Source organism: Microtus pennsylvanicus, chromosome 16, assembly GCF_037038515.1.
Source record: "Microtus pennsylvanicus isolate mMicPen1 chromosome 16, mMicPen1.hap1, whole genome shotgun sequence".
NCBI classification, from domain to species: domain Eukaryota; kingdom Metazoa; phylum Chordata; class Mammalia; order Rodentia; family Cricetidae; genus Microtus; species Microtus pennsylvanicus.
Window position 1 is genome coordinate 27038595 of NC_134594.1, and position 13435 is coordinate 27052029.

The window sequence follows — 13435 nt, forward strand, 5'->3', positions numbered from 1 at the left end:
CTTAAAAGAACTGCAGTAATGTCTGTCACAGGTGAATGCAAAAGCCATCCTGGATGTCAGTAGATGAAGTCAATCTACTATTAACAGTTTTAAATTGCTTTCTATAATGATGCACATAAAAATAAATGATCCTGTTTAGTAGTTTATATAGTGGTATATCCACTAAGATATCTATTGAAGGTATAGAATTTTAAGATTGAAACATTCAGTATAATTTTGCTTATTTTGACTTTTGGAAAATGACATTTACTGAATTTTTTTACTTAAAACAGGTTAATATTTTTCATTGTGGATGTGTGATAGCAGAAATACGTGACTATAGGCAGTCCAGTAATATGAAGTCTCCTGGTTACCAAAGCAGGCACATTCTCTTACGTCCAACAATGCAGGTATGGAATATTTACTTAGGAAGTACTGGGTGTTGTTTTAGTTGGATTTTTGTTTAATGTCCATATATTTGTATGAACGTACATGTTTTAAAATGTTTTGTTTCTTCCAGACTTTAGTTTGTGATGTTCATTCTATAACAAGTGACAACCATAAATGGACCCAGGTTAGTTCTCTCTCTAATCCCAGGTAGGCCCCCACCAGTGTGAAGCATTAGTGAGAGGCTTCCTTTTACTCACATTTGATTGGTTTGTTGGGTTGGACATTTGGACAAAACCAAGATTCCCTTAGGAGCTTTAGGATTTTAAAGTCTCTGTACATTTGGAAATCTCTCAAGGAACTTTATAATGCAGTCCCAAATTGCTTCCATCCTTGCTGATAAACTACGCTTAAGTTAATTTATGAAGCCTAATGTGAAATTTGTTTTGTTTTGATTTTGTTTGTGTTGTTTTTGTTTTAATATAACAATCTTGGCTGTCCTGGAACTCCCTCTATAGGCCAGGCTTGAGCTCAGACTCACAGAGATCCCCCTGCCTCTGTCTCCTAAGTGCTGGGTTTAAAGGTTTGTGCCACCATCGTCCGGCTATTCCTGTCAAACAAAAGCTTTATTCTTACCATTGAATACAGATGGATTGTGATTTTTCTTTCATTCAGGATTCTAAAATTCTACAAGAAGCCTATCTTTTCTCCCTCCCTACCTTCTTTCCTTTCTCCCTTTCTTCCTTTTTCTTTTTGAGGTAAGATATCTAGCTCAGGCTGGCTTGGAACTTGAGATTTTGCTGCCTCAGCTTCCTGAATTCTGAGAGTAAAGATCTATATCACCATACCTGGAAACAGGATTTCTTAGCAATGACAACAGCTAATTGATCCTCCAGTTCTGTCTCTTGTTTATCTATTACTGTGAAGAGAAAATGTCAGCAATGAAATAGCCCTCTATGAAATGTGCTTAAGAACTATGATGAGCTTTAGTCTGGGCTGTGATTTTTCCCATCTATAAGAAGGTGGAAAGTTCTTCAAATCAAAGAAAGACTTGCAGTCAGTGGTGGGGAACAGTAAAGCATCAGTTTCTTAAGCTGAGGACTGGTAAACAAAGGGAGAATATAATTCTACTGTGTCCCCAACAAACTGTATTTTAGGCAGCCAAATAAATATTCAACTCTTTGAATTTGACTATTTTATACAGTATACAAATAACTGAATTTTCATTAGAAGTTTGTTTATCTTGGCAGGTTTACACATTAATGTGCAAATGAGTTACTACAGTTACTTTAATCTTTAGCAAACATCCAAGGAATATTTCTGGATTAAATGATGTATATTTGTAAACATTATCAAAAATGTATTTGAAGCTGACATATATTCCTGTGTATTTCAGGAAGACAAACTTTTGCTTGAGAGCCAACTGATTCTAGCTACAGCAGAACCACTGTGTCTTGACCCGTCTGTGGCAGTAGCTTGTACTGCAAATAGGCTGCTCTATAACCGGCAAAAAATGAACACTCGCCCAATGAAACGGTAATTGCCTGCACTATGTGACACAGGCTCTTAAATGTTGCTAGCCACCGTGCCCCTTCCGTCAGCATGGCATTGCTGCACTTTTAAATTTGAAAATGGGATTTTTAATGGCCTTGTATTATGATTTTGTGTGGTAGAATTTTTAAAAAATATTCCCTGAATTATTGTAAAGTAGTATTGTCTGCAGTCTTAACGAAGGAACTTCTGTTAATTATAGTCTGTTCACAAAGCTTGTGAAGCTAAGAAAAGATGAGATAGGAGCAGAAAGACAGTGGCTTCATTCTTTCACAACACTAATTGGAAACTGCAAGGAAACAGAATGTAACTTTCAAGTTTCAAGAAAATACAATCGCAGTTTTAGAGAGGTTTTTTTTTTTTTTTTTTGTTGTTGTTGTTTTGTTTTGTTTTTCCGAGACAGGGTTTCTCTGTGGTTTTGGAGCCTGTCCTGGAACTAGCTCTTGTAGACCAGGCTGGTCTCGAACTCACATAGGTCCACCTCCCTCTGCCTCCCGAGTGCTGGGATTAAAGGCGTGCGCCACCACTACTACTGCCTGTCTTAGAGATTAATTTATAATGATGGCCTCTCCATTTTGGGATTTAATCAGCTTGGCTACATGGTCAGGAGAATTTTTTTTGTCTTGTTCTTTTTGTTTCTCCTGTGCCTAAAGCTTGCTGGTGTGAGAGTGTTATACAGGTGTTTGTGATTTAATCTATAATTAATTCATGCTGCTGCTTTCCCACATAGATTATGAGTTGTTGTTTTGTGTGTTCTAATTTGTGTAGGTGTTTGAAGAGGTATTCCAGGTCTTCCCTGAACCGGCAGCAGGACCTGTCTCATTGTCCTCCTCCTCCTCAGCTGAGATTACTTGATTTCTTACAAAAACGGAAGGAAAGGAAAGCAGGTCAGCATTATGACCTCAAGATCTCTAAAGCAGGAAATGTAAGTAGTTCTTCAGGAGCTCGCTGTTGTGACAGGCTAGCTTTGTTTTATGTTTTTTGGTGTAATTATACTGCTTTAAACTTTCAGTGTGTGGACATGTGGAAACGGAGCCCCTGTAACCTGGCTGTGCCTTCTGAAGTAGACGTGAGTGCTGCCCTCTAGCACAGGGCCAAAGTTCATTAGGTAGCTAATGCTGTGAGAAAATAAACCAGAAAACTTGCTTTTGAAAGTCTCGTTTTAAGAAGCTGTGTGTTTACATCAGTCATGTAAGTTTGTTGTGTTTTTGAACTTGGGTCTTGCTGTTTAGCCCAGGCTGTCCTCAAATGTGGGATGATCCTGCTCTTAGTCAGTTTCACAGCTCAAGACATTCTGAGAGGGGCCACCAATACAGCCTCATTTTCATAAGGACATTTAGAGTTCTGTTTTAGGAGCAGGAATAATGATAAAGTTTCAAAAGAGTGTGGCATATTTTATATAATGTAATGCTCAGGAAATGGTCTAGTGTCCTTCTGTAGTATTTCTTCATAATTAACTCATAATGCTTATGTATTTAAACTGGTAACGTTTAAAGATTAGTAATATTAGAGCCCTGGCTGAAATTAGGAACTCCCAGCGCTATTCTTTACTGATAATCTTGAAGACACACAAATTCTAAGTGGCTAGGGGTGTTAATGAAGAACAGCATTTTATTTCATTTCCTGTGTCTTTTAGAGTTTATTTTTATTATTTACTCAGTTATCTTTTATATACGTACTTTGTGTATGTGTGTGTGCATGTGCATACCATAACGTGTGTGGAAGATCATAGTTTATTCTTTGCTTCTACCACATTGCTCCTAGGCATCAAATTCAGAATTTCAGTCTTCAATTTCAGTAGCAAGCACCTTTATCTGCTAAGCCATCTCACCAGCCCTTACTCAATTTAGTATGATACATATTTCAAAGTTATTTCAATAATGCTTTTTGTATTATTATTATTATAACAATTGAAACACAAGGCCAAAGGCATTAATAGACTATGTCTACAAACCAACAAAGAAGCCATACTGTCTTCTTGTGTCACGTGTGGCCCTCAGGCAGGTAGTGCTCTTAACTGCTTAATCATCTGTAGCTCCACATACTAGACCTTTAATTAAACACATCATTAAATATTCGGTGATACTGGTAGTTTAAACCCTTATGCTCACTCTGTTCTTATTGAATTTTGCAGGTTCTTCTCTTGGTTCAGATACTGATTCCATTTTATTTCATGTCTTTATCATTTAGGTGGAGAAATATGCTAAAGTGGAAAAATCCATCAAATCTGATGACTCTCAACCAACAGTCTGGCCGGCCCATGTAAGTAATTAGGCTAGTTTTTTTTCATTAATAATGCAGTTTTCTTGTTTATTTTCGCTTTTGTTTTGTTTTGAAACAGTGTCTCTTGTAGCACAGATTAGCCCCTAATTTGCAGTGTAGCCACGACTGACCTCGAACATACTGATCTTCTTGCCTTTATTGCCCAAGTGTCAGGAGTGTCCCCACCATATTTCGCTAACAATATTGTTTATAAACTGGTTTCTGAATTTATTAAACAGAAAATTACTTGTAATGTATAACTTTTTAAAACTACATTTAGAGCTCTTGTGGGCTTCAAGAAAAATATTTTTTTAAGTGTGTTTTTCATTTTACAGAGCAATTTTAATGTAACAATAAATTTTTATGAATGGGGTATGATAGCCCATGCCTATAGTTGCAGCTCTTGGAGGCAGAGGCAGGAAACATAATTACAAGTTCGAAGTCAGCCTGGAGTACATAGGGAGCTACTCAAAAACCAAAATAAGTGTCAAGCCTAGTACATAACTAGGGACGCTCCTGTTGGAAAAGGATGCATTTGAGATTATCCTGGGATACATAGTGAGACTGTCTTACAGAAAACAAAATTGCATTTTTGTTTTTGATGCATGTTGGTGGTTTTCATTTTTTTTTTTTGTTTCAAACTAGTGTGTTCTGTTAAAGATGTCTTTGTTTGAGACATGGTTCTCTGTGTGGCCAGGTTGGCCTGGAAGTTTGCTATATTCATCAGCTGGTCTCACCCTTGTTGCCATTTTGCTGCCTTTGCCTCCTCTCAGTGCTGGGATTAAAGGTGTGCACCACCAGTGCCAGGCTTCGTTGTAGTTATTTCTTAAAGGGAGAAATTGGAATAATGGGGGCAAAGTAATAAGGTTTTATGGACACAGGATGTTTTATATGAATGGCCAATGACAAAAACATTGCCACCTTCAGACTTTATTTTCACATTGTTAAAATTACAGCTGTATGTGCAGTGTGTGAAGCTCTGTGCATGTCTGTCAGGCTTGATGAGATGCAGCATTGGACACTTAGCATAAAGACCTGTGTGAAGAAAGGGTCCTGTGCAGTAGTTCTCTATTTCACAGCTTGGGCTGTGAAATTCCTTTTCATTCATCCATTTGTTTGTTTGTTGATTATTTATGAGATAGGGTCTTACTTTATAGTCCTTGGTGGCCTGAGCTCACTGGGTAGTCCAGGCTGATTTTTGAACTCAAAGACATCCATGTGCCTCTGTTTCCCAAGTGCTGGAGTTAAAGACATTTGCCACTATACCTGACCAATTCTTTTACCCATGATGTGGAAATGGCCATGCCAGCCATGAGTTGGTGGTGTTTGACAGTCGGGTGGGATATCACTTGTTAAGTGCTGTGGCAATATTCAGTTAATGTTTGCTATGATTTTCATTATGCTTGTAGAAATGTTTAGCAATTTCCTAGTGAATGACTCAGTAGCATGTGTAATCATCATGAACTTGATGTTTTTATACTGCCTTAAATATTTCTTTAGTGCCATGTATATACCAGACATAAGTCAGTTTTATTTATTTATTTTATTTCTTTTCTTGCCACTTGAGAAGATGCTATTTGGGTTTCTCTGTCCTTTTCAGGATGTAAAAGACGATTATGTATTTGAATGTGAAGGTGGTACTCAGTATCAGAAAACAAAACTGACCATTTTGCAGTCTCTTGGTGATCCACTCTACTATGGTAAAATACAGCCATGGAAAGCAGATGAAGAAAATGACAGTCAGATGTCTCCATCCCAGTGAGTCCTGTTGAGTATATGTAACACACAGAGGCATCCAGAACTTACTTAGAACTACCAGGGAACTGCCAACTAGTAAATACCGTTTTCCTTTAGGGGTTTGATATTTATTCTATATAACAGTATATTTTGACAGTGGATGTGAATAAAGTTAAAATGCAGTTGTTATGTTCTCTAAGTTATTCATAGTCTTTTTTTTTAAGTGTAGCTAGTTGTTTTTGTGGTAGCTCTGAAGGACAGTCTTAGGATTTTGTTGTTGGCAGTTTATGTAGTTGATTTTCTTAATGGTACACCTTAAGTACAGGATACTAATACTTAGTTTTGATTCTGTGGTTGGGAGTGTGAGCAGGGCCTGTGTATCCCTGGCTGGATTGGAACATGCTATGGAGACTAGGCTGGCCTTAAACTCACAGAGATTGGCTTGCCTCTACATCTGTTTCTTGAGGGCTGGGGTAATTTGGATTGTATGGTTACTTTTATTATTAGTTCGTTTTTTTAAATCACAATCATACTGTTTTAAAAAATGGAAAAGAGTTCAGGAAAATGAAAAATTGTCAAGGTCAGTTGTATGTCAAATTATTGTTTAAACTTTTACTAAAATTGATTTGAAATTTTGAAGAATGATGGGTTTTAGCGTTATTTCACCCATACCTAGGTAAAAGTCTGCAAGAAGAAAAGCAACAATTCCTCAGTTAACAGCTAGTAGCTGTTTTGATTATGCATATTTCTGAGATTCTACCACTAAAGACACATCCACCATTGTAAATGTGCCAGCATGTCAATTCAGTTTCCATCTCTGGGAACTGCTTCCAGGAGACAACTGCTGTCTCTGCCGTTATTCTGGAGGCTCTGTGCTCATCCATGTCCTTCCGTGTTGAGAACCTGAGAGCTGGGAAACTTAAGTTTGGCTTGTCCTGACTGAGTGCTTTTCTTTATGTTTTATATTACAGCTCCTCTGCAGATGATCATTCAAATTGGTAATTAAAAAATAAGACTCACTTGTTTTTGTATGTTGTTATAGTGTCAAAATTTAAAAAAAAGGCTTAGACAAGATTTTTGTTTGAGTAGGGAATAAGCTTTCATCCTTGTCTAAAATAATTGTAAGAGTGACTTCTAGAGTCAAATTAAATGAATGGAAAGCCACAGGCCTTTCTGTAGTAGTACAGTGTTTGTAAATGTGTATAGTGGTACTTGGTAATTTTATTCCAGATTGTATAATAATAAATAAACATTAAGTTTCTCCTAAGGCAAATCAGCCAAAATGATTATTTTAGGATGAATGTAAAACTTGAGCATTATTTCTCAAGTTTAATTAATTTTTTAATGAAATGATACATTGCTATGTATTAAAGACTTTATAAAGATTAACCTAAGATGTTTTAAGACATTCTTACTAATACTTCTTTTTCTTGGTGACCTTTTAGGTTCATCATTGGGTCCAAGACTGACGCGGAGAGGTAAAGTGCATTTGCCTCTTTAGTTGTCAGACTGGATGTGACTGCATCTTTGTGGGTCGAGTGTTCTGTGTCTGAGTCACAGATGTCGATTCTGTTACACCTGTCACTGAACATCACCTCATGTACTCTTAGGTCGTGGGTTAAATCACTTAATATTAAAATCTCATAGGCCATTTTCATGGTATTTTAATACCCTGGATGTTTTTTCATCGAATTAAGAAAATAAAGACCATGTTTAAAGTACAGTTTGTTTTAGGTAAGAAAATTTAGACATCTGAGAAAGACGATTTTAAGGGGGAACTTTATAATCCAAGTCTAAGGGAAGGGAATGAAAATTTTATTTTCTGTTTTTTGGTTTATTTATATTGTAATCAAGGATGATATTAAATTTATAGTTACCTTTATAATTTCTATATTTGAAGTAAGATCTTAAAAGTTGCCTTTATATGCCTTTATCTTGATTAGCAGAAAAGATTTAAACATTACTTTGTCATTTGAAAGATTAGAATACGCTTCTCTTCATTCCATTTATTTAGTGTGTGAACTTGTGTTGTCATTGTGCAGTCGGCTAGTGTGCAGGAGTTGATTCTCCTTCCACCGTGTAGGTTCAGGGGAGTAAACACAGGTTTTTGTCAGGCTTGGTGGCAAGCACCTTTATCCGGCTCCATAGCCCAAAATACACTTTTTAAAACAGGATTTCCTCATGTAGCTCAGTCTGGCCTTGAACTCTTGACCAGACTAATTGCCTTTCTCCTATGGAACAGTAGATCTGTGGTACATAACTGATGAGAATTCATTTTTAGGCCCCCGTTTTTTCTCTGCACTTGTGGTTGGACAATTAGGGAACGCTTGTAACTCAGTGGTGGAGTGCCTCGTTTTGATTTTTCTATTAAGTCTGGTGGGACTTATTTTCCAGTAATAACATTACTTATTTTCTGTATGATTTGTCTTTAAGACAAATTTGGGTAATCCTTACCTATTTTTTCCTAATATTTCAGGGTAGTCAATCAGTACCAGGAGTTGGTCCAGAACGAAGCCAAATGCCCAGTGAAGATGTCACATAGCTCTAGTGGTTCAGCCAGTCTCAATCCAGGAGAGGAAACAGAGGTACGTTCACACCAGTGGTGCCTTGTGCCTTGTTTCTCAAGGAGCCTGAGAAATGTGAAGGGCAAAGGAGTTGCTTTTACTTTTAACTTTTTAATAATTCAGCTTTATGGTTGAAAGCTTCAAAAGTACTCAGCGATAGGTACAAGCTGTTATTCCTGTTAAAGGAAGGTAGACAGGGGTGACAGGTTTTCTTTCATTTTCTGTTTTTTCCTGGGTCTCATATCATATCATCACGTATGTTACAGTCTGTGGATGTCATGGGAAACTGAGGCAGTTCTCATACTGAGTACTTTGCTGTTGTAACTTGTTTTCATGTGGAAATTATAATGATACTAGCTTTAATATTAACAGTTGTGTTTAATGTCACTCCTCAGCAGCCTGAGACGGTGTCTGTTCAGTCTTCAGTTTTGGGGAAGGGAGTAAAACATCGACCCCCACCCATCAAACTTCCCTCAAGCTCAGGAAATAGTTCCTCAGGTATTATCCTCGACTATATTACCTAATAGTCACCTCTTTCCTTTACTCTGGTAATTCACAGAATTTTTGAATTATGAATATAGGAAAAGACTTAATTTTATTTGTGTGTGTGTTCATGTATATATATACCTTTGCTTCTGTAGGTAGCTGGCTTGGGTGTGTGGCGGGGTCTGAACTTTGGTCTTTAAGATTGCTTAGCAAGTGCTCTGAGCCATCTTTCCAGCCCTAGGAAATAACTTGTGTTCTTCCAGGTAACTATTTTACAGCACAACAGGCCAGCAGCTTCCTTAAGTCTCCAACTCCTCCTCCGTCATCTAAGCCAAGTCTCTCTCGAAAATCATCTGTGGAGCTCAGTCAAGTCAGCATGCTTTCTCCTGCCGCCCTGTCACCTGCCAGCTCTTCACAGAGTGAGTCATGATTTAAACTCTTGCAAAAATTTTCATAAAGCTTTGCAGTAGTGTTTCTTGAAGGCAGCTTTTATTCAATCTGTGAATGGTGAAGTCAGAATGCACTGTGTACCCGAAATGTATAAGTTGCATGAAACTCCAGGTAGAATTCTTGTTAGCTGTGTATATTACATGTTTAATGTAATTATATTTGCTTTTCTGTATCTATGTATGCACTCAGTGTATACCTTTCTTTCAGGCTTGTTGCCTATAAGCTTGTTGTCTTCTTTAAAAATTACTTGGCAATAAGGTTGCAGAGTATTTTCAGTGCCCCCTAGTATCTTTTTCTTACTATATAAACTGTGGCTGGTACCAAAAAGAAAATGTGAGAGTGAATTATTGGAGGTACTACCTTTGAATGTGTAAGACACCAGCAGGTTCCAAGATTATATGCAATAAACTGAAGAGTAGTATTTGAGAGCATGCACTTCCACACTTTTGCAAGCTGTCACTAAAATGTGATCATCTGAACATAGGAAAGTAGAATTCTCACTTTTGGATACCCTTTTTAACAACAAGTAGAGGCAATATAGGAGTGCTAGGTTTAATGTGGGAGAATTTCTTCAAATGACTATCTGAATATATTAGGTACTAATTTGGGGGGGATTCCAGTTTTTTAGCTTTTTGTTTTTGGTTTTTTCTTTTTTTTTTTTTTGCTTGGTTGCTAATGTGTGCTGTCAGTGTACTGCACAGTGCTAGGATGGTCCTAGTTTTAACATCTGCATCCTGATAGCTCAAAAGGTGTAATTTTTCTGCCTTCTTGTTTTGCACAAAGAAAAATAAATACATCTTCTGAAAGTCTTATTCATACTTCTCATGTTGTGGGTGTGGATTGTGGTGATCTGCTGCACACAGTTGTGTTAAGTCAGGGTGGGGTGACAGCTTCTGGACATTCACATCTCTCTCCTTTCTTTCTGCAGGACATGAAAGCTAAAAAGGAAACACCTCAAGAGCTTTTGCTTTACTTTTTTGGTTTCATTTTTTGTTTTTATTTTTTTGAAGTTGATAAACTGTGCATACTTCATTCACAACAGATTTTTCTATACATTCTACATTTAAACAGAAGTACACAGTTACTGTTAAAGATGCAGTATTATCTACACAGTACTTGCTTTACTCTTTGTAAATTTGTCAGGGTAAACTTGGTATGTTGGGATTTAAAATGTATATCTTGGTGCCAAATATAACTGATAACCTTGTGTAGCTTACTAAAAATGTTCAGTTTATCTCAGTTAAACTAAGTAAGCAGTATTAAGGAAGTCTTGAACTATTGAAATCATAAATAACAAAAATTAACTTTTCAACCTTGTAGACAAAAGACAGCATGTAGGAGACTAACTTTTCAGTGGGTGTTGTGGTAGAGTGTAAGTGTCCTTCCACTGTTTCTGTGATAGCATCTGGAGTGGGGTTTTAGGTGATATACTGCATCCTTAATTGTAATTGAGTGTAGCAACACTCATGGATCTTGTAGAGAGTTAACACTTGCAGTTCACTGCTTTAAAAAAAAAAATTGGAACAAATTTATCAGTGCTAAGTAAAATTCCATTAACCTTATTTTAAAAAGGACCGGCCATTTATAACAAACTAGCAATTTTTATTTTTCTCAATGAGCAGGATCTGGAACTCCTAAGCCATCTACTCCTACACCAACCCCTTCATCGGCCCCACACCCTCCTGATGCTCAGAACTCAACTCCTAGTACCCCTTCAGCCACCCCATCTCCCCAAGATTCAGGCTTCACCCCTCAGCCCACTTTGTTCACTCAGTTTGCTCAGCAGCAAAGGGCTCTGAGCCAGGCAATGCCTGTGACAACCATTCCTCTTTCTACCATGGTAACATCTATAACAACAGGAAGCACGGTCTCCCCGGTCATGGCTGACTCTGCTGGGCTTAATTCCGTCAGTGTAGTGAGCTCTGCTGGGTAAGTTGACAATGTTAAAGACTGTTTTATTTGTGAGATTAAGAACAAATTTTTACATCATTACACTGAAAGATGGTATTTTGATATAGTTAGGAGCTGCTTCATGTGAATGGTACAATTTAGTAACAAACTATTACCTACACACAGGTGTATTTCACAGTTGCCCAGGTTTTGACATTTGTCTGTTGTTATTGTCTTTGAATCACTAGGGCAGGGCTTTACTTCTCCTCACTCTGAAATGTCTAAGGATGTGCTCATTATGTAAGCCAGGCTTGTCACACTTTAGCACTAAAATGAAACTTAGCCTAGAAATTGGAATTTTTTGAAAAAGTTTTTATTATATTTCTTGGGGGTGTATATTCCACAGTGCACATGGAGAGGTCAGAGGATGACTTGCAGGTTTTGGTTGGTTTTCCCCCCACCATCTTCACCTTCAGGCTCGGTGGCAGGTGCCTGCTGAGCCACGTCACCTGCCCTAGGAATTAATTTTTTTTATTGTTTTGGTTTTTTGAGACAGGGTTTTTTTGTGTAATAGTCTTTGGTGTCCTGGTAGTAGCTCTGTAGAACTCACAGAGATCCACCTGCCTCTCGAGTGCTGGGATTAAAGGCGAGTGCCACCAGTGCCTGGTGAAGTTAATTTTTAAGACAGAATTTGTTTTATAGTTTTTTAATCTGAAGAACTGCGAGACTGTATTTGCGTTCCTAGTGTGTAATGCTCTGCTCCTTACCCTGCAGTGGAGCCCAGGCTCTGAAGAGTGCCTCAAACTCCATGCTGGGCTGTGACACTGGCACCATGACTCCTGCAGGAAAAAACCTGGGCAGCGGCCTTCTTCCCTCAGGATGTCTCCTAACAAATGCACTGCCCAGTGCATTGCCCGCAACTTCTCAGACAGGTTAGAATAAGTACATGTGAAAGTCTCTCGTTTATCTTTTGTGTGTGTGTGTGTGTGTGTGTGTGTGTGTGTGTTTATTTGTATGTAGTGATTCTTTTTTTAAAGATACAGTGTTCTTGGTGTTTTTACTCTTTGGTCTTTAGGAGGCCCGCCACTTAGCTCCCAAATAAATACACAACAGAGTCTTATTCTTACTTACAAATGCTCAGCTTTAGCTTGGCTTATTTCTAGTCATCCTTTATTAAATTATCCTATCTATCTCGTTTCTAGGCTTTTAGCTTTCTCTATTTCTGTATACCTTCCTTTACTTTTTACTCCATGGCTTGCTGTGTAGCTGATGTCCTCCTCCTTTGCCTCTCTGCCCTCTCCTCCTAGATTTTCTCCTCCTATTTATTCTTTCTGTCTGCCAGCCCTGCCTATCCTTTTTCCTGCCTTACTATTGGCCATTCAACTCTATTGAATCAGGTGTTGTAGACAGGCAAGGTAACACAGCTTCAGGGAGTTAAACAAATGTAACATGAAAGAATGCAAAATATATTTGCATCATTAAACAAATATTCCACAGCATGAACAAATGCAACACGTTTTAAAATAATATTTCACAACAACAGGGTCTCAAAAACTGACTTCCTGCTTGGTATGTGCTGATCTTCCTGTTTCCACCTCCCGGAGCTGGGATGACTGGTTTGTGTCTCCATACCCAGACTTAAAAGCTGTTATTTTAAGGACATACATTACTAAAAACACTAAATGTTATTCATAGTTTTATTTCTTAGATACTTAAAAGGCCTTTTTTAGTTCTGATACACCTAGCAAACAGCTTCTGGGAAGAAACCTGCTAAATCTATAACCTGTTAAATCTATAAGTTTGTACATCATGTCTTCTGCTTTGTGTAAATAATAATAAATAAATAAGTAACCTTATTCTTGTCAATAGTAATGACAATAAAAATATATGTTCTATCGCTTTTGGCATGGTAGCTAAGAACCTAAATTCTTACTTGTCTAATTTTGGGAAGTTGCTTTTTTATATTATTTTCCCCAGAAATAAAATGGTGATAGTAATAATAATTTTTCTCATAGGAGAATAAATACATGTCAAACAGTATTTACACTGTACCTGTGTCATTAGGAACATTCTCATTGTCATCCTTTATAGTAGTAGTAGTTATTACCTTGTGGTCCAAAGCAGTGGGC

The 13435-nt window shown here is 37.5% G+C and overlaps 1 protein-coding gene across 13 annotated transcripts in view; it reads left to right on the top strand.

Annotated features, from left to right (window-relative positions):
- The window catches only part of Supt20h (SPT20 homolog, SAGA complex component), a 34256-nt gene that overhangs the window by 11923 nt on the left and 8898 nt on the right, over window positions 1–13435 (top strand). For 4 of the 13 annotated variants that reach the window (XR_012908120.1, XR_012908122.1, XR_012908118.1 and 1 more), the window contains exons 8-21: window positions 273–389; window positions 500–553; window positions 1763–1902; window positions 2686–2842; window positions 2930–2986; window positions 4108–4179; window positions 5780–5937; window positions 6888–6914; window positions 7362–7394; window positions 8393–8501; window positions 8876–8978; window positions 9230–9385; window positions 10345–11345; window positions 12081–12238. Coding sequence is in view for 8 of the 13 variants with exons in the window: in XM_075950930.1 (XP_075807045.1) it covers window positions 273–389; window positions 500–553; window positions 1763–1902; window positions 2686–2842; window positions 2930–2986; window positions 4108–4179; window positions 5780–5937; window positions 6888–6914; window positions 7362–7394; window positions 8393–8501; window positions 8876–8978; window positions 9230–9385; window positions 11039–11345; window positions 12081–12238 (1648 nt within the window). In the remaining 5 variants the exon portion in view is untranslated. The remainder of the gene's footprint in view (window positions 1–272; window positions 390–499; window positions 554–1762; window positions 1903–2685; window positions 2843–2929; window positions 2987–4107; window positions 4180–5779; window positions 5938–6887; window positions 6915–7361; window positions 7395–8392; window positions 8502–8875; window positions 8979–9229; window positions 9386–10344; window positions 11346–12080; window positions 12239–13435) is intronic. The other 9 variants (XM_075950930.1, XM_075950929.1, XM_075950934.1 and 6 more) reach the window with 5 other exon arrangements.